Here is an 18,260-nt window from a genome sequence, read left to right on the forward strand (position 1 = left end):
TTTATATCTATAAAATTTATCTTAATGAAATTCCTCTAAAGAAAGTAAGTTTATTGCCAGTCTGAAACTCTGATCACTTTAGCTGCTAAAATGGTTTTGAAACCTAGGTCCTTTTTTTCACTTGTGTGTTGTTTTTTAATTAGAAACATTGGGTTGTAACAGGAGAGTTTGTGTATCATATTGCTGTGACCTCATTCCGCTCTCTTTCATTTACTTGTCTCTTTGTGATATTTTGAGAGTCTCCTCACTCCTTATGTATGGACCCCAGGGGAAGAGGAATGTGTGTGTGTTTGGGAAGGTGGGAAGGGACACATTCTTCAGGTGGACACAAACCCAAACTGCAGGAAAGAAGATGAAGTTGATCTTCCAGGCAGGCCAGCGGGAGTAGAACAACACTGGAGCAGTGCTTTCTGAGCTTTCCAGGGCAGACTGCAGAACTGTTTTCTCAAATTACTGCTTCTCTCAGAGTTAGGTCTCCTAGTCTCCCTGAGGGTCTTCCTGAGGTTTGGCCAGCAGAACTTAAGAGGGGCTCTTGCTCCCCAATTCCCCATCCCACCCTATGCCTGCATGCCTTTTCTCTAGGACCGTCCTCTGTAGAGTCTCATCTTCTCTCGGGGATGTCTTCTTTTTTAAACCTGGTAACCTAAGACATGGTGCCAGATGCTTCAGGAGATTTATTTGTCCCTCAGGAAAAGAAAAAAAAGGATAGAAAGCCCCACTTGGCCGCTACAAGCCTGGCCTTATCACCTCTCATGTTCTCTAAGAGTTCCTCAACTCTAACCATCCTTCTTCTGTCACGGGCTTCAAATACGGTGTCCCTTCTGCTTTGAATGTACTTCCTCCTTCTCTTTACTGAGTTAGATGTTCATCCTTTCCAGCTTATTTCATGGATCACTTGTTCAAAAGATCTTTCCCATCCTCCCTGCCTGATTCATGGTGTCTCTTTATATAGGTTTCAAAGTCATCTCCCTTGAGAGGCATTGCAGGAGGCTTGGGGCTTGTAGTCCTTTTCCTTGAAGCAGAAATGAGCTAGGGAATCTCTTTGGAAAATGGAAGGGCTCCCACTGGACACCCTACAGAGTCTGCCCCAGCAGCACTGCTGCTGCTGCTGCTGCAAAGTCGCTTCAGTCGTGTCCGACTCTGTGCGACCCCAGAGACGGCAGCCCACCAGGCTCCCCCGTCCCTGGGATTCTCCAGGCAAGAACACTGGAGTGGGTTGCCATTTCCTTCTCCAGTGCATGAAAGTGAAAAGTGAAAGTGAAGACACTCAGTCTTATCCGACTCTTAGCAACCCCATGGACTGCAGCCCACCAGGCTCCTCCATCCATGGGACTCTCCAGGCAAGAGTACTGGAGTGGGGTGCCATTGTCTTCTCCGGCCCCAGCAGCACAGTAGAGCACAAGTCAGACACTGGGTTTTAGGTTAGTTTGCTGTTGACTGGCTGTGTAACCAGCAGCAAATCATCTCCTCTAAATTTTGGTTTCCTGATTTCTTATATCAAGGGAATGTCTAGGCTTCTCCAGCATGAAAAATATGTGGGCACTTTAAAAGAGTAGATGTTCATGGAACACCACCAGTTCTAATAGCTCTCATGAATAAATGGATAACAATTTTAAGAATATTAAAAAGCAGGTAGGAAAGAAACAAATTGCCCCTTTCCAAGGCTGACATCCCCAAGAAAAAGAAATGCAAAAAGGCCTTACAAATAGCTGAGAAAAGAAGAGAAGCTAAAGGCAAAGGAGAAAAGGAAAGATATACCGATTTCAGTGCAGAGTTCCAAAGAATAGCAAGGAGAGATAAGAAAGCCTTCCACAGCAATCAGTGCAAAGAAATAGAGGAAAACAATAGAATGGGAAAGTCTAGAGATCTATCTCCTCAAGAAAATTAGAGATACCAAGGGAACATTTCATGTAAAGATGAGCACAATAAAGGACAGAAATGGTATGGACCTAACAGAGCAGAAGCTATTAAGAGGTGGCAAGAATACACAGAAGAACTATACAAAAAAGATCTTCATGACCCAGATAACCATGATGGTGCGATCACTCACCTAGAGCCAGGTATTCTGGAATGCAAAGTCAAGTGAGCCTTAGGAAGCATCACTATGAACAAAACTAGTGGAGGTGATGGAATTCCAGTTGAACTATTTCAGATCCTTAAAGATGATGCTGTGAAAGTGCTGCACTCAATATGCCAGCAAATCTGGAAAGCTCAGCAGTGGCCACAGGACTGGAAAAGGTCAGTTTTCATTCCAGTCCCAAAGAAAGGCAATGCCAAAGAATGTTCAAACTACCACACAGTTGTACTTATCTCACATGCTAGTAAAGTAATGCTCAAAATTTTCCAAGCCAGGCTTCAGCAGTACGTGAACCGTGAACTCCCAGATGTTCAAGCTGGTTTTCGAAAAGGCAGAGGAACCAGAGATCAAATTGCCAACTTCCATTGGATCATCAAAAAAGCAAAAGAGTTCCAGAAAAACATCTACTTCTGCTTCATTGACTATGCCAAAGTCTTTGACTGGGTGGATCACCATAAACTGTGGAAAATTCGTTAAGAGATGGAAATACCAGACCACCTTACCTGCTTCCTGAGAAATCTGTATGCAAGTCAAGAAGCAACACTTAAAACTGGACATGGAACAATAGACTGGTTTCAAATTAGGAAAGGAGTATGTCAAGGCTACATATTGTCACCCTGCTTATTTAACTTAAATGCAGAGTACATCACGAGAAATGCTGGACTGGATGACGCTCAAGCTGGAATCGAGATTGCCAGGAGAAATACCAATACCCTCAGATATGCAGATGACACCACCCTTATGGCAGAAAGCAAAGAAGAACTAAAGAGCCTCTTAATGAAGGTGAAAGAGGTGAAAAAGTTGGCTTAAAACTCAACATTCAGTAACAACGATCATGGCATCCGGTCCCATCATTTCATGGCAAACAGATGGGGAAACAATGGAAACAGTGACAGACTTTATTTTGGGGGGCTCCAAAATTACTGCAGATGGTGACTGCAGCCATGAAATTAAAAGACACTTGGTCCTTGGAAGAAAAACTGTGACCACCTAGACAGCATATTAAAAAGCAGAGACATTAATTGACCAACACAGGTCTCCTTCTAGTCAAAGCTTTGGTTTTTCCAGTACTTATGTATGGATGTGTGAGTTGGACTATAAAGAAAGCTGAACGCTGAAGAATTGATGCTTTTGAACTGTGGTGTTGGAGAAGATTCTTGAGAGTCCCTTGGACTGCAAGGAGATACAACCAGGCTATCCTAAAGGAAATCAATCTGAATATTCATTGGAAGGACTGATGCTGAAGCTGAAACTCCAATATTTTGGCCACTTGATGCAAAGAACCAACTCATTTGAAAAGACCCTGATGGCGGGAAAGATTGAAGGTGGAAGGAGAAGGGGACAACAGAGGATGAGATAGTTGGATGACATCACCGACGTGATGGACATGAGTTTGAGTAGGCTCCAGGAGTTGGTGATGGACAAGGAAGCCTGGTGTGCTGCAGTCCATGGGATCGCAAAGAGTGGGACATGACTGAGCGACTGAACTGAACTGAACTGAACTGATGCCTTCAAGGCACTTGCAATCTAATGTGCTTTCCAGACTGGCACTGAATTCTCCCAGCATCCAAATATCAGCCACGTTTATTCAAAAAACTACTCTATGTAAAGTATCAAGGCCTTTGAGACACTTAGGAGAAACCCTCTTATATGGTCAGTACTCTCTGAAATTTACAATCAACAAATTACACAAGTACATAAACATAAGCATACCTGTTACATGCTAATTAATACTGCAGGGTAAGTAAGTGCTGCAGAAGTTTTTCCAGGAATTCACAGGAGGGGTATAGTAGTTAGTCATGATGCAGTGAGTAAAAGTAAAATTTAAAAGGCTAATTGTCATTTCCAAACTTAAATTACTTGAGTAATTTTAAATATCTGGAACTGTGAAAAGGGGCTGGACAGGATTGAGCAACTGAACTGACTGAAGGCTGACTTTGTAAATCAGCAATGAGTTCTTAGTATAAAACCTCTGCTAACTGATTGAGGTTCTAGTTATATTAGCTGAGCTTCCAAGTTTCATTCAGAAATACAGAATGAGGTGGCATTGGTCTAGTATGTTTCTGATATTTTAGATCAGTATTGCTCAAACCAGATGATTCAGATTTGAAGGCAGGCAAGAACTTGTTTAGGTGGCCATTTAACTTAGAGGCAGAATCATACTTAGTTCTCCATATTATATAAGCCAGTAAACCTTTGTTTCAGGATTTTATACACAGCTACAAACATATAAGTTTGTATGTGTGTGCATATTCTCTTTCCTGAGATAAAATGTATTTCTTTTTTTTTTTTAATTTATTTAATTGGAGGCTAATTACAATATTGTATTGGTTTTGCCATACATTGACATGAATCTGCCATGGGTGTACATGTGTTCCCTATCCTGAACCCCCCTCCTACCTCCTTCCCCATCCCATCCCTTTGGGTCATCCCAGTGCACCAGCCCAGAGCACCATCTCATTCATCGAACCTGGACTGGCGATTCATTTCACATATGATAATATACATGTTTCAATGCCGTTCTCCCAAATCATCCCACCCTCGCCCTCTCCCCACAGAGTCCAAAAGACTATTCTATACATCTGTGTCTCTTTTGCTGTCTTGCATACAGGGTTATTGTTACCATCTTTCTAAATTCCATATGTATGTGTTATTATACTGTATTGGTGTTTTTCTTTCTGGCTTACTTCACTCTGTTATAATAGGCTCCAGTTTCATCCACCTCATTAGAACTGATTCAAATGCATTCTTTTTAATGGCTGAGTAATACTCCACTGTGTATATGTACCTCAGCTTTCTTATCCATTCGTCTGCTGATGGACATCTAGGTTTCTTCCATGTCCTGGCTATTATAAACAGTGCTGCAGCGAACATTGGGGTACACGTGTCTCTTTCAATTCTGATTTCCTCGGTGTGTATGCCCAGCAGTGGGATTGCTGGGTCATATGGCAGTTCTATTTCCAGTTTTTTAAGGAATATCCACACTGTTCTCCATAGTGGCTGTACTAGTTTGCATTCCCACCAACAGTGTAAGAGGGTTCCCTTTTCTCCACACCCTCTCCAGCATTTATTGCTTGTAGACTTTTGGATCGCAGCCATTCTGACTGGTGTGAAATGGTACCTCATAGTGGTTTTGATTTACATTTCTCTGATAATGAGTGATGTTGAGCATCTTTTCATGTGTTTGTTAGCCATCTGTATGTCTTCTTTAGAGAAATGTCTATTTAGTTCTTTGGCCCATTTTTTGATTGGGTCATTTATTTATCTGGAATTGAGCTGCAGAAGTTGCTTGTATATTTTTGAGATTAATTCTTTGTAAGTTGCTTCATTTGCTATTATTTTCTCCCATTCTGAAGGCTGTCTTTTCACCTTGCTTAGAGTTTCCTTTGTTGTGCAGAAGCTTTTAATTTTAATTAGGTCCCATTTGTTTATTTTTGCTTTTACTTCCAATATTCTGGGAAGTGGATCATAGAAGATCCTGCTGTGATTTATGTTGGAGAGTGTTTTGCCTATATTCTCCTCTAGGAGTTTTATAGTTTCTGGTCTTACATTTAGATCTTTAATCCATTTTGAGTTTATTTTTGTGTATGGTGTTAGAAAGTGTTCTAGTTTCATTCTTTTACAAGTGGTTGACCAGTTTTCCCAGTACCATTTGTTAAAGAGATTGTCTTTTCTCCATTGTAGATTCTTGCCTCCTTTGTCAAAGATAAGGTGTCCACAGGTGCGTGGATTTATCTCTGGGCTTTCTATTTTGTTCCATTGCTCTAAATTTCTGTCTTTGTGCCAGTACCATACTGTCTTGATGACTCTGGCTTTGTAGTAGAGCCTGAAGTCAGGCAGGTTGATACCTCCAGTTCCATTCTTCTTTCTCAAGATTGCTTTGGCTATTCGAGGTTTTTGGTATTTCCATAAAAATTGTGAAATTATTTGTTCTGGCTCTGTGAAAAATACCGTTGGTAGCTTGTTAGGGATTGCATTGAATCTATAGATTGCTTTGGGTAGTATATGCATTTTCACTATATTGATTCTTCCAATCCATGAACATGGTATATTTCTCCATCTGTTAGTGTCCTCTTTGATTTCTTTCACCAGTGTTTTGTAGTTTTCTATATATAGGTTTTTTGTTTCTTTAGGTAGATATATTCCTAAGTATTTTATTCTTTTCATTTCAGTGGTGAATGGAATTGTTTCCTTAATTTCTCTTTCTATTTTCTCATTATTAGTGTATAGGAATGCATTTCTGTGTATTAATTTTATATCCTGCAACTTTACTATATTCATTGATTAGCTCTACTAATTTTCTGGTGGAGTCTTTAGGGTTTTCTATGTAGAAGATCATGTCATCTGCAAACAGTGAGAGTTTTACTTCTTCTTTTCCAGTTTTGATTCCTTTTCTTTGTTTTTCTGCTCTGATTGCTGTGGCCAGAACTCCAAAACTATGTTGAATAGTAGTGGTGAGAGTGGGCACCCTTGTCTTATTCCTGACTTTAGGGTAATTGTTTCAATTTTTCACCATTGAGGATAATGTTTGCTGTGGGTTTGTCATATATAGCTTTTATTATGTTGAGGTATGTTCCTTCTATTCCTGATTTCTGGAGGGTTTTTATCATAAATGGATGTTGAATTTTGTCAGAGGCTTTCTTTGCATCTATTGAGATAATCATATGGTTTTTATTTTTCAATTTGTTAATGTGGTATATTACATTGATTGATTTATGGATATTGAAGAATCCTTGCATCCCTGGGATAAAGCCTACTTGGTCATCTTTTTAATGTGTTGTTGGATTCTGATTGCTAGAATTTTGTTAAGGATTTTTGCATCTATGTTCATCAGTGATATTGGCCTGTAGTTTTCTTTTTTTGTGGGATCTTTGTCAGGTTTTGGTATTAGGGTGATGGTGACCTCATAGAATGAGTTTGGAAGTTTACCTTCCTCTGCAGTTTTCTGGAAGAGTTTGAGTAGGATAAGTGTTAGCTCTTCTCTAAATTTTTGGTAGAATTCGGCTGTGAAGCCATCTGGTCCTGGGCTTTTGTTTGCTGGAAGATTTCTGATTACAGTTTCAATTTCCATACTTATGATGGGTCTGTTAAGATTTTCTATTTCTTCCTGGTTCAGTTTTGGAAAGTTGTGCTTTTCTAAAAATTTGTCCATTTCTTCCCCATTGTCCATTTTATTGGCATATAGTTGCTGATAGTAGTCTCTTATGATCCTTTGTATTTCTGTGTTGTCTGTTGTGATCTCTCCATTTTCATTTCTAATTGTATTGATTTGATTTTTCTCCCTTTGTTTCTTGATGAGTCTGGCTAATGGTTTGTCAGTTTTATTTATCCTTTCAAAGAACCAGCTTTTGGCTTTGTTGATTTTTGCTATGGTCTCTTTTGTTTCTTTTGCATTTATTTCTGCCCTAATTTTTAAGATTTCTTTCCTTCTACTAACCCTGGGGTTCTTCATTTCTTCCTTTTCTAGTTGCTTTAGGTGCAGAGTTAGGTTATTTATTTGACTTTTTTCCTGTTTCTTGAGGTATGCCTGTATTGCTATGCACCTTCCCCTTAGCACTGCTTTTACAGTGTCCTACAGGTTTTGGGTTGTGTTTTCATTGTCATTCGTTTCTATGCATATTTTGATTTTGTTTTTGATTTCTTCTGTGATTTGTTGGTTATTCATCAGCGTGTTGTTCAGCCTCCATATGTTGGAATTTTTAATAGTTTTTCTCCTGTAATTGAGATCTAATCTTACTGCATTGTGGTCAGAAAAGATGTTTGGAATGATTTCAATTTTTTTGAATTTACCAAGGCTAGATTTATGGCCCAGGATGTGATCTGTCCTGGAGAAGGTTACATGTGTGCTTGAGAAAAAGGTGAAATTCATATATTGTTATATCTTCTTCTTCCATTGATCCTTTGATCATTATGTAGTGTCCTTCTTTGTCTCGTTTCACAGCCTTTGTTTTAAAGTCTATTTTATCTGATATGAGTATTGCTACTCCTGCTTTCTTTTGGTCTCTATTTGCATGGAAAATCTTTTTCCAGCCCTTCATTTTCAGTCTGTTTGTGTCCCTTGTTTTGAGGTGGGTCTCTTGTAGACAGCATATATAGGCATCTTGGTTTATATCCATTCAGCCAGTCTTTGTCTTTTGGTTGGGGCATTCAACCCATCTACGTTTAAGGTAACTATTGTTAAGTATGATCCCGTTGCCATTTACTTTATTGTTTTCGGTTGGAGTTTATACACCCTTTCTGTGTTTCCTGTCTAGAGAAGATCCTTTAGCATTTGTTAGAGAGCTGGTTTGGTGGTGCTGAATTCTCTCAGCTTTTGCTTGTCTGTAAAGCTTTTGATTTCTCCTTCATATTTGAATGAGATCCTTGCTGGGTATAGTAATCTGGGCTGTAGGTTATTTTCTTTCATCACTTTAAGTATGTCCTGCCATTCCCTCCCGGCCTGAAGAGTTTCTATTGAAAGATCAGCTGTTATCCTTATGGGAATTCCCTTGTGTGTTATTTGTTGTTTTTCCTTGCTGCTTTTAATATTTGTTCTTTGTGTTTGATCTTTGTTAATTTGATTAGTATGTGTCTTGGGGTGTTTCACCTTGGGTTTATCCTGTTTGGGACTCTCTGGGTTTCTTGGACGTGAGTGATTATTTCCTTCCCCATTTTAGGGAAGTTTTCAACTATTATCTTCTCAAGTATTTTCTCATGGTCTTTCTTTTTGTCTTCTTCTTCTGGGACTCCTATGATTTCAATGTTGGGGCATTTAACATTGTCCCAGAGGTCTCTGAGATTGTCCTCATTTCTTTTAATTCGTTTTTCTTTTTTCCTCTTTGATTCATTTATTTCTACCATTCTATCTTCTACCTCAGTTACCCTATCTTCTGCCTCCATTATTCTACTGTTGGTTCCTTCCAGAGTGTTTTTGATCTCATTTATTGCATTATTCATTATATACTGACTCTTTTTTATTTCTTCTAGGTCCTTGTTAAAGCTTTCTTACATTTTTTCAATCCTTGTCTCCAGGCTATGTATCTGTAACTCCATTTTGTTTTCAAGATTTTGGATCATTTTCACTATCATTATTCAGAATTCTTTATCAGGTAGATTCCCTATCTCTTCCTCTTTTGTTTGGTTTGGTGGGCATTTATCCTGTTTCTTTGCCTTCTGGGTATTCCTCTGTCTCTTCATCTTGTTTATACTGCTGTGTTTGGGGTGGCCTTTCCATATTCTTGCAGTTTGTGGAGTTCTCTTTATTGTGGAGTTTCCTTGCTGTGGGTGGGGTTGAACGGGTGGCTTCTGTTTAGGGAAGCTTGTGTCGGTGTTCTGGTGGGTGGAGCTGGATTTCTTCTCTCTGGAGTGCAGTGAAGTGTCCAGTAATGCGTTATGAGATGTCAGTGGGTTTGGTGTGACTTTGGGCAGCCTGTATATTGAAGCTCAGGGCTATGTTCTGGTGTTGCTGGAGAATTTGTGGGGTATGTCTTGCTCTGGAACTTGTTGGCCTTTGGGTGGTGCTTGGTTTCAGTGTAGGTATGGAGGCATTTGATGAGCTCCTATCGATTAATGTTCCCTGGAGTCAGGAGTTCTCTGGTGTTCTCAGGATTTGAACTTGAGCCTCCTGCCTCTGGTTTTCAGTCTTATTCTTACAGTAGCCTCAGGACTTGTCCAACTATATAGCACCAATGATAAAACATCTAGGTTAAAGATGAGAAGTTTCTCTACAGTGATGGACACTCAGAAAGGTTCACAGAGTTACATGGAGAAGAGGGAAGAAGGAGATAGAGGTGACCAGGAGGATAAGAGGGGGAACCAAAAGAGGAGAGAGCAAGCTAGCCAGTAATCACTTCCTTATGTGCACTCCACAGTCTGGACCGCTCAGAGATGTTCACGGAGTTACACAGAGAAGAGAAGAGGGAGGAAGGAGACAGAGGTGGCCAGGAGGATAAAGGAGGAAATCAAAAGAAGAGAGACAGATTCAGCCAGTAATCAGTTCCCTAAGTGTGCGCCACCATCCAGAACACAAAGAAATTCACAGAGTTAGGTAGAGAAGAAAAGTGGATGAGGAGATAGAGGCAACCTGGTGGAGAAAAATGAGAATCAAAAGGGGGAGAGAGCAATCAGGCCAGTGATCTCATTCCCTCGTAAAAATGGGTATGAAGATCGGGTTCTTAAAGGTACAAAGTTGATAACAAATACCAAAAAAGCAAAAATTAAAAATCTAGAGTAGAAGTTAGATTCTCAAAAATACAATATTAAAGAAAAAAACAAAGTCACAAAAATTATAAAATATATATATATGAAGTTTGCTTTAAAAAATAGGGTCTTTTTTTTTGCAAAGTAATAGGTTATAAAATGAAAATTAAAGGAGTAATAGAGGACTTAAAAATAAATTTTTTTTTTAAATTTAAAAAATGATAATAGTAAAAATATATCTTGGACTTTCTCTGGTGTTGTGGACAGTGTGGGGTCAGTTCATTCTCAAATAGTTCCTTAATCTGGCTTATACTTCCCAAGATCTATAGGCCCCTTCCTATGTAGTCGGTGCTAACTACAGAGTTTTAACCTATTGCACCTGTCTCTTCCAAGGCAGTTCCCTCTGTTTGTTTTAGCTTCTTTTGTTTGCTGGTCTCTTCAGTGTCTAATTTCTACTCTGACACAAGGGGGCGGTGGTGGGCACCTTTTTTAGACTCACTTGTTCAGTCATGCTGTGGGGAGGGAGGGACGCTGCAAACAACACTGGCGTGTGCTCGCAGTGTCTTGGCCACACTGGGTTTGCCCCCACTCACAGCCTTATGGCAGAAAGTGAAGAGGAACTAAAAAGCCTCTTGATAAAAGTGAAAGAGGAGAGTGAAAAAGTTGGCTTAAAACTCAACATTCAGAAAATGAAGATCATGGCATCTGGTCCCATTACTTCATGGCAAATAGATGGGGAAACAGTGGAAACAGTGTCAGACTTTATTTTTTGGGGCTCCAAAATCACTGCAAATGGTGATTGCAGCCATGAAATTAAAAGACGCTTACTCATATTAAAAAGCAGAGACATTACTTTGCCAACAAAGGTCCATCTAGTCAAGGCTATGGTTTTTCCAGTGGTCATGTATGGATGTGAGAGTTGGACTGTGAAGAAAGCTGAGCACCGAAGAATTGATACTTTTGAACTGTGGTGTTGGAGAAGACTCTTGAGAGTCCCTTGGACTGCAAGGAGATCCAACCAGTCCATCCTAAAGGAGATCAGTCCTGGGTGTTCTTTGGAAGGACTGATGCTAAAGCTGAAACTCCAATACTTTGGCCACCTCTTGCAAAGAGTTGACTCATTGGAAAAGACCCTGATTCTGGGAGGGATTGGGGGCAGGAGGAGAAGGGGATGACAGAGGATGAAATGGTTGGATGGCATCACTGACTCGATGGACATGAGTTTGAGTGAACCCTAGGAGTTGGTGATGGACAGGGAGGCCTGGCATGCTGCAGTTCATGGGGTCGCAAAGAGCTGGACACGAATGAGCGACTGAACTGAACTGAACTGAACGGCGTGTGTGCTTTCTCTGTCTACACTGTTTAGGCTCTAGGTTGCTCTGCCAGGAACTGTCTGAGGCTGGCCCTGGGTTGTATGCACTTCCCAGGTCTAAGCCACTCAGTTCAGGTACTTGGATACTCCACAAAGGCACAGACTTCGTTGGGCCTGTGTTTGTGCCCTTCCTAGGTCTGAGCAGCTCAAGTGACCAGGTGCTTGGCGAGAACGACTGCGACTTATGGCCTCCCCCTGTCCCTGCCGCTCGGTTTTCTGGGTGTACAACCAGTGCACCTTCTCAGGTATGCCATGTGTCTCTTCTGAGGAGCTGATCTCTGGTTGCGACCCTCCCGGCGGATGTCGACCATCCAGAATCTCAAGAAGTCTTGGTTAGCAATGAAGCCTGCTTGCAGTTTGGTAGATGATGCCTCTCTGGGGCCGCGATTGCCCCCTTCCGGCTCTGGCTGCCCTCGCCTGCCTCTCCGGCGGGGGATGGGCCAGTCCGCAGCCGGCTAGTTCTGCTCAGTCCTTTGTTCTGTGAGCAGGCCTGGTGGTGTCTTAGGTTAAGGCTTTTCTCTGGATAGCTATCCCACAGTCTGGTTTGCTATCTAAAGTTAGTTGCCTCAGATTGCCCTTGGGGCATTCAGTCCTGGTCCTTACTGTAAGCAATGCAGCCCGCACCTCCCTGCCCAGACCCTGCTTGCTAGTGGCAGATGTGGGCATCTGCGGGTGTCTGCGGCTGCTTCTCCGCTGGGAGTTACCATTGGGCACGTAATCTGTGGGTTTTAATTATTTATTTATTTTTCCTCCCGGTTATGTTGCCCTCTGAGGTTCCAAGGCTCGCCACAGACTCGCCAGTGAGAGTGTTTCCTGGTGTTTGGAAACTTCTCTCTTTTTTAAGACTCTCTTCCCCGGACTACCTCTTTTGTCTCTCTTTTTATCTTTTATATTTTTTCCTACATCCTTTCAAAGACAATGGGCTGCTTTTCTGGGTGCCTGATGTCCTCTGCCAGCATTCAGAAATTGTTTTGTGAAATTTACTCAGCGTTCAAATGTTTTTTCAATGAATTTGTGGGAGAGAAAGTGGTCTCCCCATCCTATTCCTCCGCCATCTTAGGACCGCCTCAAAATGTATTTCTTACTGTGAGTTTAGAACCAGCTGATTTAAGCTGAGCTATGTGATTAAGCCTTAATAATATAATCTTAATATTCATCTGAGATTCAGTTTAGCAGGAGATACATGGAACATAGTATGAGGCAAATCCATATACCAGACAGATTCAGGATTGTTACCTCTCTTGTAATGGAAAACTAGAAAGGGCTGGAAAAATAATTGACCTTTTTAGATTTGCTGTTCATTTTACTATGAGTCTTGTAGTGGAGAAAAAAACTCTTTAATTATGTTCATCGCAAAAGACCAGTAAACTAAAATAGCTAGAATCTGTCTTTTGGTAATCCATTTTATTTCTGTACTGTGAACTGTAATGATAAGTGACAGAAAATAATTTGATTCTTTCCAAAAAAAAACAAGTGGCTAGTGTTAAAATGTACAATTTAGAGAATTTTTAATCTTTTGAAAATGGTAATGGAGATATGGCAAAGGTAATAAAGTGTAGTTAATGCTGGACAGATTTTTATCACGTTTAGCAAATATTCTTGAAATGGTCTAACTTTAAAAATCATAGGTTCTCCTCAGCAGTTGGGTAGACCAGCTGGTTTTGAATATGCCCTTAGTTATGTAAAAGGATGTGGTAAAATTCTTAAGAAAAAAGGAAGGGCTTCATTTAAACTTCATGGACTGATCAAGCTGATCTCTCATGGAACAAGTTACAATGTGTTTTGTTTTGTTTTAAATTTTTTAATCGAAGGATAGTTGCTTTACAGAATTTTGTGGTTTTGATTGCAGTGACAAACACAACTTGGTAAAGCTACAAAAGGGAGCCACTGAAAAAAATCTCTTGTCTGACTTGTAACACTCTCTCCAGACACTAAACAGTAACAAATCTGTCAGCAGTCAGTGATATGAATAATCGAAGCACTGGTGATTTGTTGATGTGCTGAAGCAAAGCTAGTTGATCTTTTTCACTCTAATACCAATAGTTGGGTACAGAGCTTACATTGCCTTCTGGTGTCCTTCCCTCATCTGCACCCCTCCTCTTTTGCTTATTAAGTCATGTCTCAGCAGTTCCTGAGAATTACTGTTAATATGGTAGAAGGAAAAAAAATGGTTTGCTATATAAGGGCAATAGTACAATCCCTGCACCCCTATCTAGGGCCTAAGAGCACAGACCTTGGAATCAGACCTGGAGTCAGATCTCTTGTACACCATTTATAACACATTGATCTTAAGTAAGCTCTGTGGCCTCTCAGAGTTTCAGTTGTCATCTCTTAAGATGGAGAATAGAATTGCCTACTTTATAAGTATTTTATGAGGTCTGTAAAATTTCAGTAAGTGCTCATCTCTATCCCTGTCATTCAGTATCTTTGTTGTTGCTATTATTATTATATTTATCAAAAATAAAATAATAAATCAAATATTTAAATAATTAAAACAATATTTCCCCAAATCATTTGCATATTCCTTCTTTGCCAAAAAATATGTCATTTGGGGCCAGGCTTGCTTTCCAAGCTCTGGCTCTTCTGACTGTTCCCTGTACCTATTATATACAGGGCATGTAGTGGCCAAAAAGATAAATTCATTACTTTTTGTGACTTTTGCAATATGTGTAATCTGATATATAGTTGTATTCTAATGCTTTTTTATTCATGAAAGAAGCAATAAGAATACAGGGTATGTTATGTATGCATTTGGAATCGCCATATAGCATACCTGGGTGTCATGACTGATTAAACAATGTGATACTCATGAAAGATTTGTTTGAAAGTTATATCAAGAGGAGTGGTAAATGGAATTAAAGTTGTGGTCTATTGATTTTTTTTAAAGATTTTTTAAAAACATAATAGTAAATCCATGTTGTTTTCTGTTTAACAGATGGGTCTAGGTCATGAGCAAGGATTTGGAGCCCCCTGTTTAAAATGCAAAGAAAAATGTGAGGGATTCGAACTGCACTTCTGGAGGTAATGTTTTGAAAACTAAAACCACATTAGTAATTTCTGCTTTTTGGCACTGCTTCCTCAGACAGTGGAGACTGCTTACAAGTTATCCATCATGGTTGATAAGTTGTGATCTATTGTATTATTTTCTAAGAAATAAGAAATAAAGCTATTCTGACTTCTTATCATTATTTGAGCTTATTGGGCTATAGTGACTGTATTTATTTGCTTGATCTATTTGCTGGTTTTCAGTTTTCCTGTGAGACTAAGATATTGAATATGTCTCTTCTCTGAGTGGCAAATAAGTTTATGGTAATCCTGAAAGACTGTTTATTAATTGTTATTCTTTTATTAAGAATGGACAACTATATTCTTTTATTAAAATGGGCAACTATGCACATCTCATCTGTATATTTGTGATTAAACAATAAATACAATGAATTGAGCATTCATGTCCTAGTTGTCAGGAAATGGACTTGAATCTAGTTTGTTTTTTTTTTCCCCCAAATTTTCAGCTGTAAATTTACTACTGAAAACCTTTGAAAAGCTTGAGTTAAAAAAAATGATAATCCGTTGCCATTGTCTTGATTTGAATCAAGTGCCTACATATGGAAGACAAATGTTAGTGGATCAAAAATGTGAATTTCTTATAGCTCTTATTTGCATGTTTTTTTTTTAAATCATTATTCTCTGTCATATAACCTAAAATTGGCATTTTAAATCCATTCTTTTAAAGAACATAAATGTCGTTCATCAGTGGCTGCCAAGACCATAATGTTAGTTTATAAGTGTTCACAGTTAGAATTAGCATATTATTGCTAGAAGAAAAAAATTAAAGTGATCAACCATACATCATTAGGATGGCAGCTGACTGTTAGAATGAATCTCATTTGAGGACCCCTCTTGCACTGCATATTTCCATAGGAAACATTGTAGAATAAAAAATGTCATCAGCTATAGGGTTGTATACAGTATAAGTTAAAGAAGAATGTAAAATAAAATTTGGGGTATTAAGTTTCTTTAAAAGCTCATTTACATAATAAGTTTTAGGAAACAAGGACAGTTGTTTTAAATAGTGAAGGCAAAGGAAACCTTAGCCCTCCGCCAAATGATGATACAGTTCTTTATGTGTAAGGAACTTAAAATGGCCCAGGGAATTTTAAAATTACAAGACTTTACTGCCTCTTCTTTGTGCTGCCTCTTCAAGGGACATAGCAGTTTGTGAATATGTCTGTAATATTTTGGAAAGGTAAAGTCAGCAGACACAAAATAGTTGTCATGCATTAGAATATTTCAGCTCCTAATGAGAACACAGCTCTTTGTGCTCCGTGGGTTTTATGGAGAGCTGCACTGCCCTCTGCTGGGCACAGTTCTTGCTTTGCCGTCTCAAATCATGCTCTTTTTAGTTTGACTATGCATTTGCCAAAACTGCTAATGAGATTTTTATTTAAAGCTCTTTCCTCAGTGATGGTATCTTTTCTCTAAAGCAGGTTAGTTTATAGTAGTTCTTATTTGCTCTATATTATTTTTGTATTGTAGATAACTATCATCTGATATTTTCAGATAAAAATGTCAAATAAGAGCAGTGACATGAAAATCACTTTATTATCATTTTTCCATGTAGTCTTATCTCCTTATCCTCAGTATTTTCTGAGAATCTGTTAAGAACCATAAAAGACTACATCTTCTTCTGGTTGGGCTTCCCTGGTGGCTCAGAGTATAAAACATCTGCCTGCAATGCGGGAGACCTGGGTTTGATCCCTGGGTGGGGTAGATCCCCTGGAGAAGGAAATGGCAACCCACTCCAGTATTCTTGCCTGGAAAACCCCATGGATGGAGAAGCCTGGTGGGCTACAGTCCATGGAGTCGCAGAATCGGACACGACTGAGGGACCTCAGTTTCACTTTTCTTCTGGTTACTGACCACAGTGTTGGTATGTGATGTAAGCTGACCCAGTCGTGGTACGTCATTTCCTTGTTCACACTGATTTGTCCATTTATCCATTTATGGGCACTTGACAAAAGTCAGATCAGTTGAAACTCTTCCTAGAGGTGGTAGTTGTTGAATAATTTTACCCTCTAGGGACCTGCAAACGTCTTGTGTTTCTGATTGCCTCAGGTTGCTTATGAGAAACCATATGCAAGTAAAAAGAAACAAACTCTGACTATTGCCTAGTAGTATTTGCATTAGCATGTTGCTGCCTGATCTCCCAGGGTCTCAGAACTCAGGCTGAGTTATTTGCTGTTCCACACACATTCACCAAGCATCTGTTATGATTTAGATATTTTGCCATGTGCTAACTCCAATACTTTGGCCACCTGATGCGAAGAGCTGACTCATTTGAAAGGACCCTGATACTGGGAGAGATTGAGGGCAGGAGGAGAAGGGGACGATAGAGGATGAGATGGTTGGATTGCGTCACTGACTCAATGGACATCGGTTTGGGTGGACTCTGGGAGTCGGTGATGGACAGGGAGGCCTGGCATGCTGCAGTTCATGGAGTCGCAAAGAGTCGGACACGACTGAGTGACTGAACTGAAGAAAGATAAAAGTCCCTGATCTTACCCAAAGTGTAGGTATTCCTATGATTTACTAGTTTCTCTATGTTCCCTGAAGTATTTGAGAAGTTATTTATCCCCCATAATCCAGTTTTTTCCCCCTACATTTTCCCTTACATAGTCTGCACAAATGATATTGGCCTCTTTATGCTGTTGGGTAGCTGCTCAAGCCTCAGATCATGGCTTAAATGTTACCTCTTCAGATAAGTTTTTTGTTTTCTTTTATTCCCCATTTACATGGATTTATTCTGTTGTTGCTCTGTATTAATGTACCATGTTTCTTTCCTTCCTGATACACATTGTTCTAGGACTTCCCAGCTGGCTCAGTGGTAAAGAATCCACCTACCAATCCAGGAGACACAAGAGACGAGGGTCTAATCTCTGAGTCAGGAAGCTCCTGGAGTAGAAAATGGCAACCCACTCCAGCATTCTCGCCTGGAGAATCCCATGGACAGAGGAGCCTGGTGGGCTACAGTCCATGGGGTCACAAAGAGTCAGATGCAACTGAACATACATACATGTTCACACATGTTCATAAAAGACTAGGGCTTTGCCACAGCTTCCAGTTCAACTTGGATTTATATAGTCAGTACAAATGGTGTTATTTAGTAGTTCTGTCTTCTTCCTGGCATCAGTCCAGACACATTTCTCAGAATTTTTAATAATTCCTTGACCTTTTCACCGCAGCTGGAAAGCTTGAGGGTAAGTCCCTTTGACCTCCAGATGAGCCATTTTCGGTACAGTCTTTGAAGACTTTTACAGACTTTCTAAGGCTGGTTGTCCTGAGTGTAACAAAGATTCCAGATTTGGTCCAGGGCCACAGAACTGCTGTGATTGAAATAGACATGGGGTCTCAAGTTCCTGCCCACTTAACCTCCTCCTCCATCTTCATGGTGACCCTTGACTTCTAAGACGCTTAGGGCTTCTTGGAGCACATTGTGAAAATCAGAGCCTAGTTATTCTTCACTTTTATCAGTCTGACCTTCTATGCAGCCACAAGAATGGTCTTTTGAAAATGGATACTATTGTGTACTTACCAATAGCTTAAGAATCTTAATGCTTTCCCACTGGACTTGAT

At 39.9% G+C, this 18,260-nt stretch overlaps 1 protein-coding gene across 3 annotated transcripts in view; it reads left to right on the forward strand.

The window, feature by feature from the left end:
• TES (testin LIM domain protein) overlaps nucleotides 1-18,260 on the forward strand; it is a 57,942-nt gene that overhangs the window by 19,332 nt on the left and 20,350 nt on the right. For all 3 annotated transcript variants that reach the window (XM_086396728.1, XM_086396727.1, XM_086396729.1), the window contains exon 2: nucleotides 14,563-14,648. In XM_086396728.1, coding sequence (XP_086252854.1) covers nucleotides 14,563-14,648 — 86 coding nt within the window. The remainder of the gene's footprint in view (nucleotides 1-14,562; nucleotides 14,649-18,260) is intronic.

Source organism: Bos grunniens, chromosome 4 (assembly GCF_055505025.1).
Source record: "Bos grunniens cultivar Pamir isolate PY7600 chromosome 4, Bosgru_T2T1.0, whole genome shotgun sequence".
Taxonomy (NCBI): domain Eukaryota; kingdom Metazoa; phylum Chordata; class Mammalia; order Artiodactyla; family Bovidae; genus Bos; species Bos grunniens.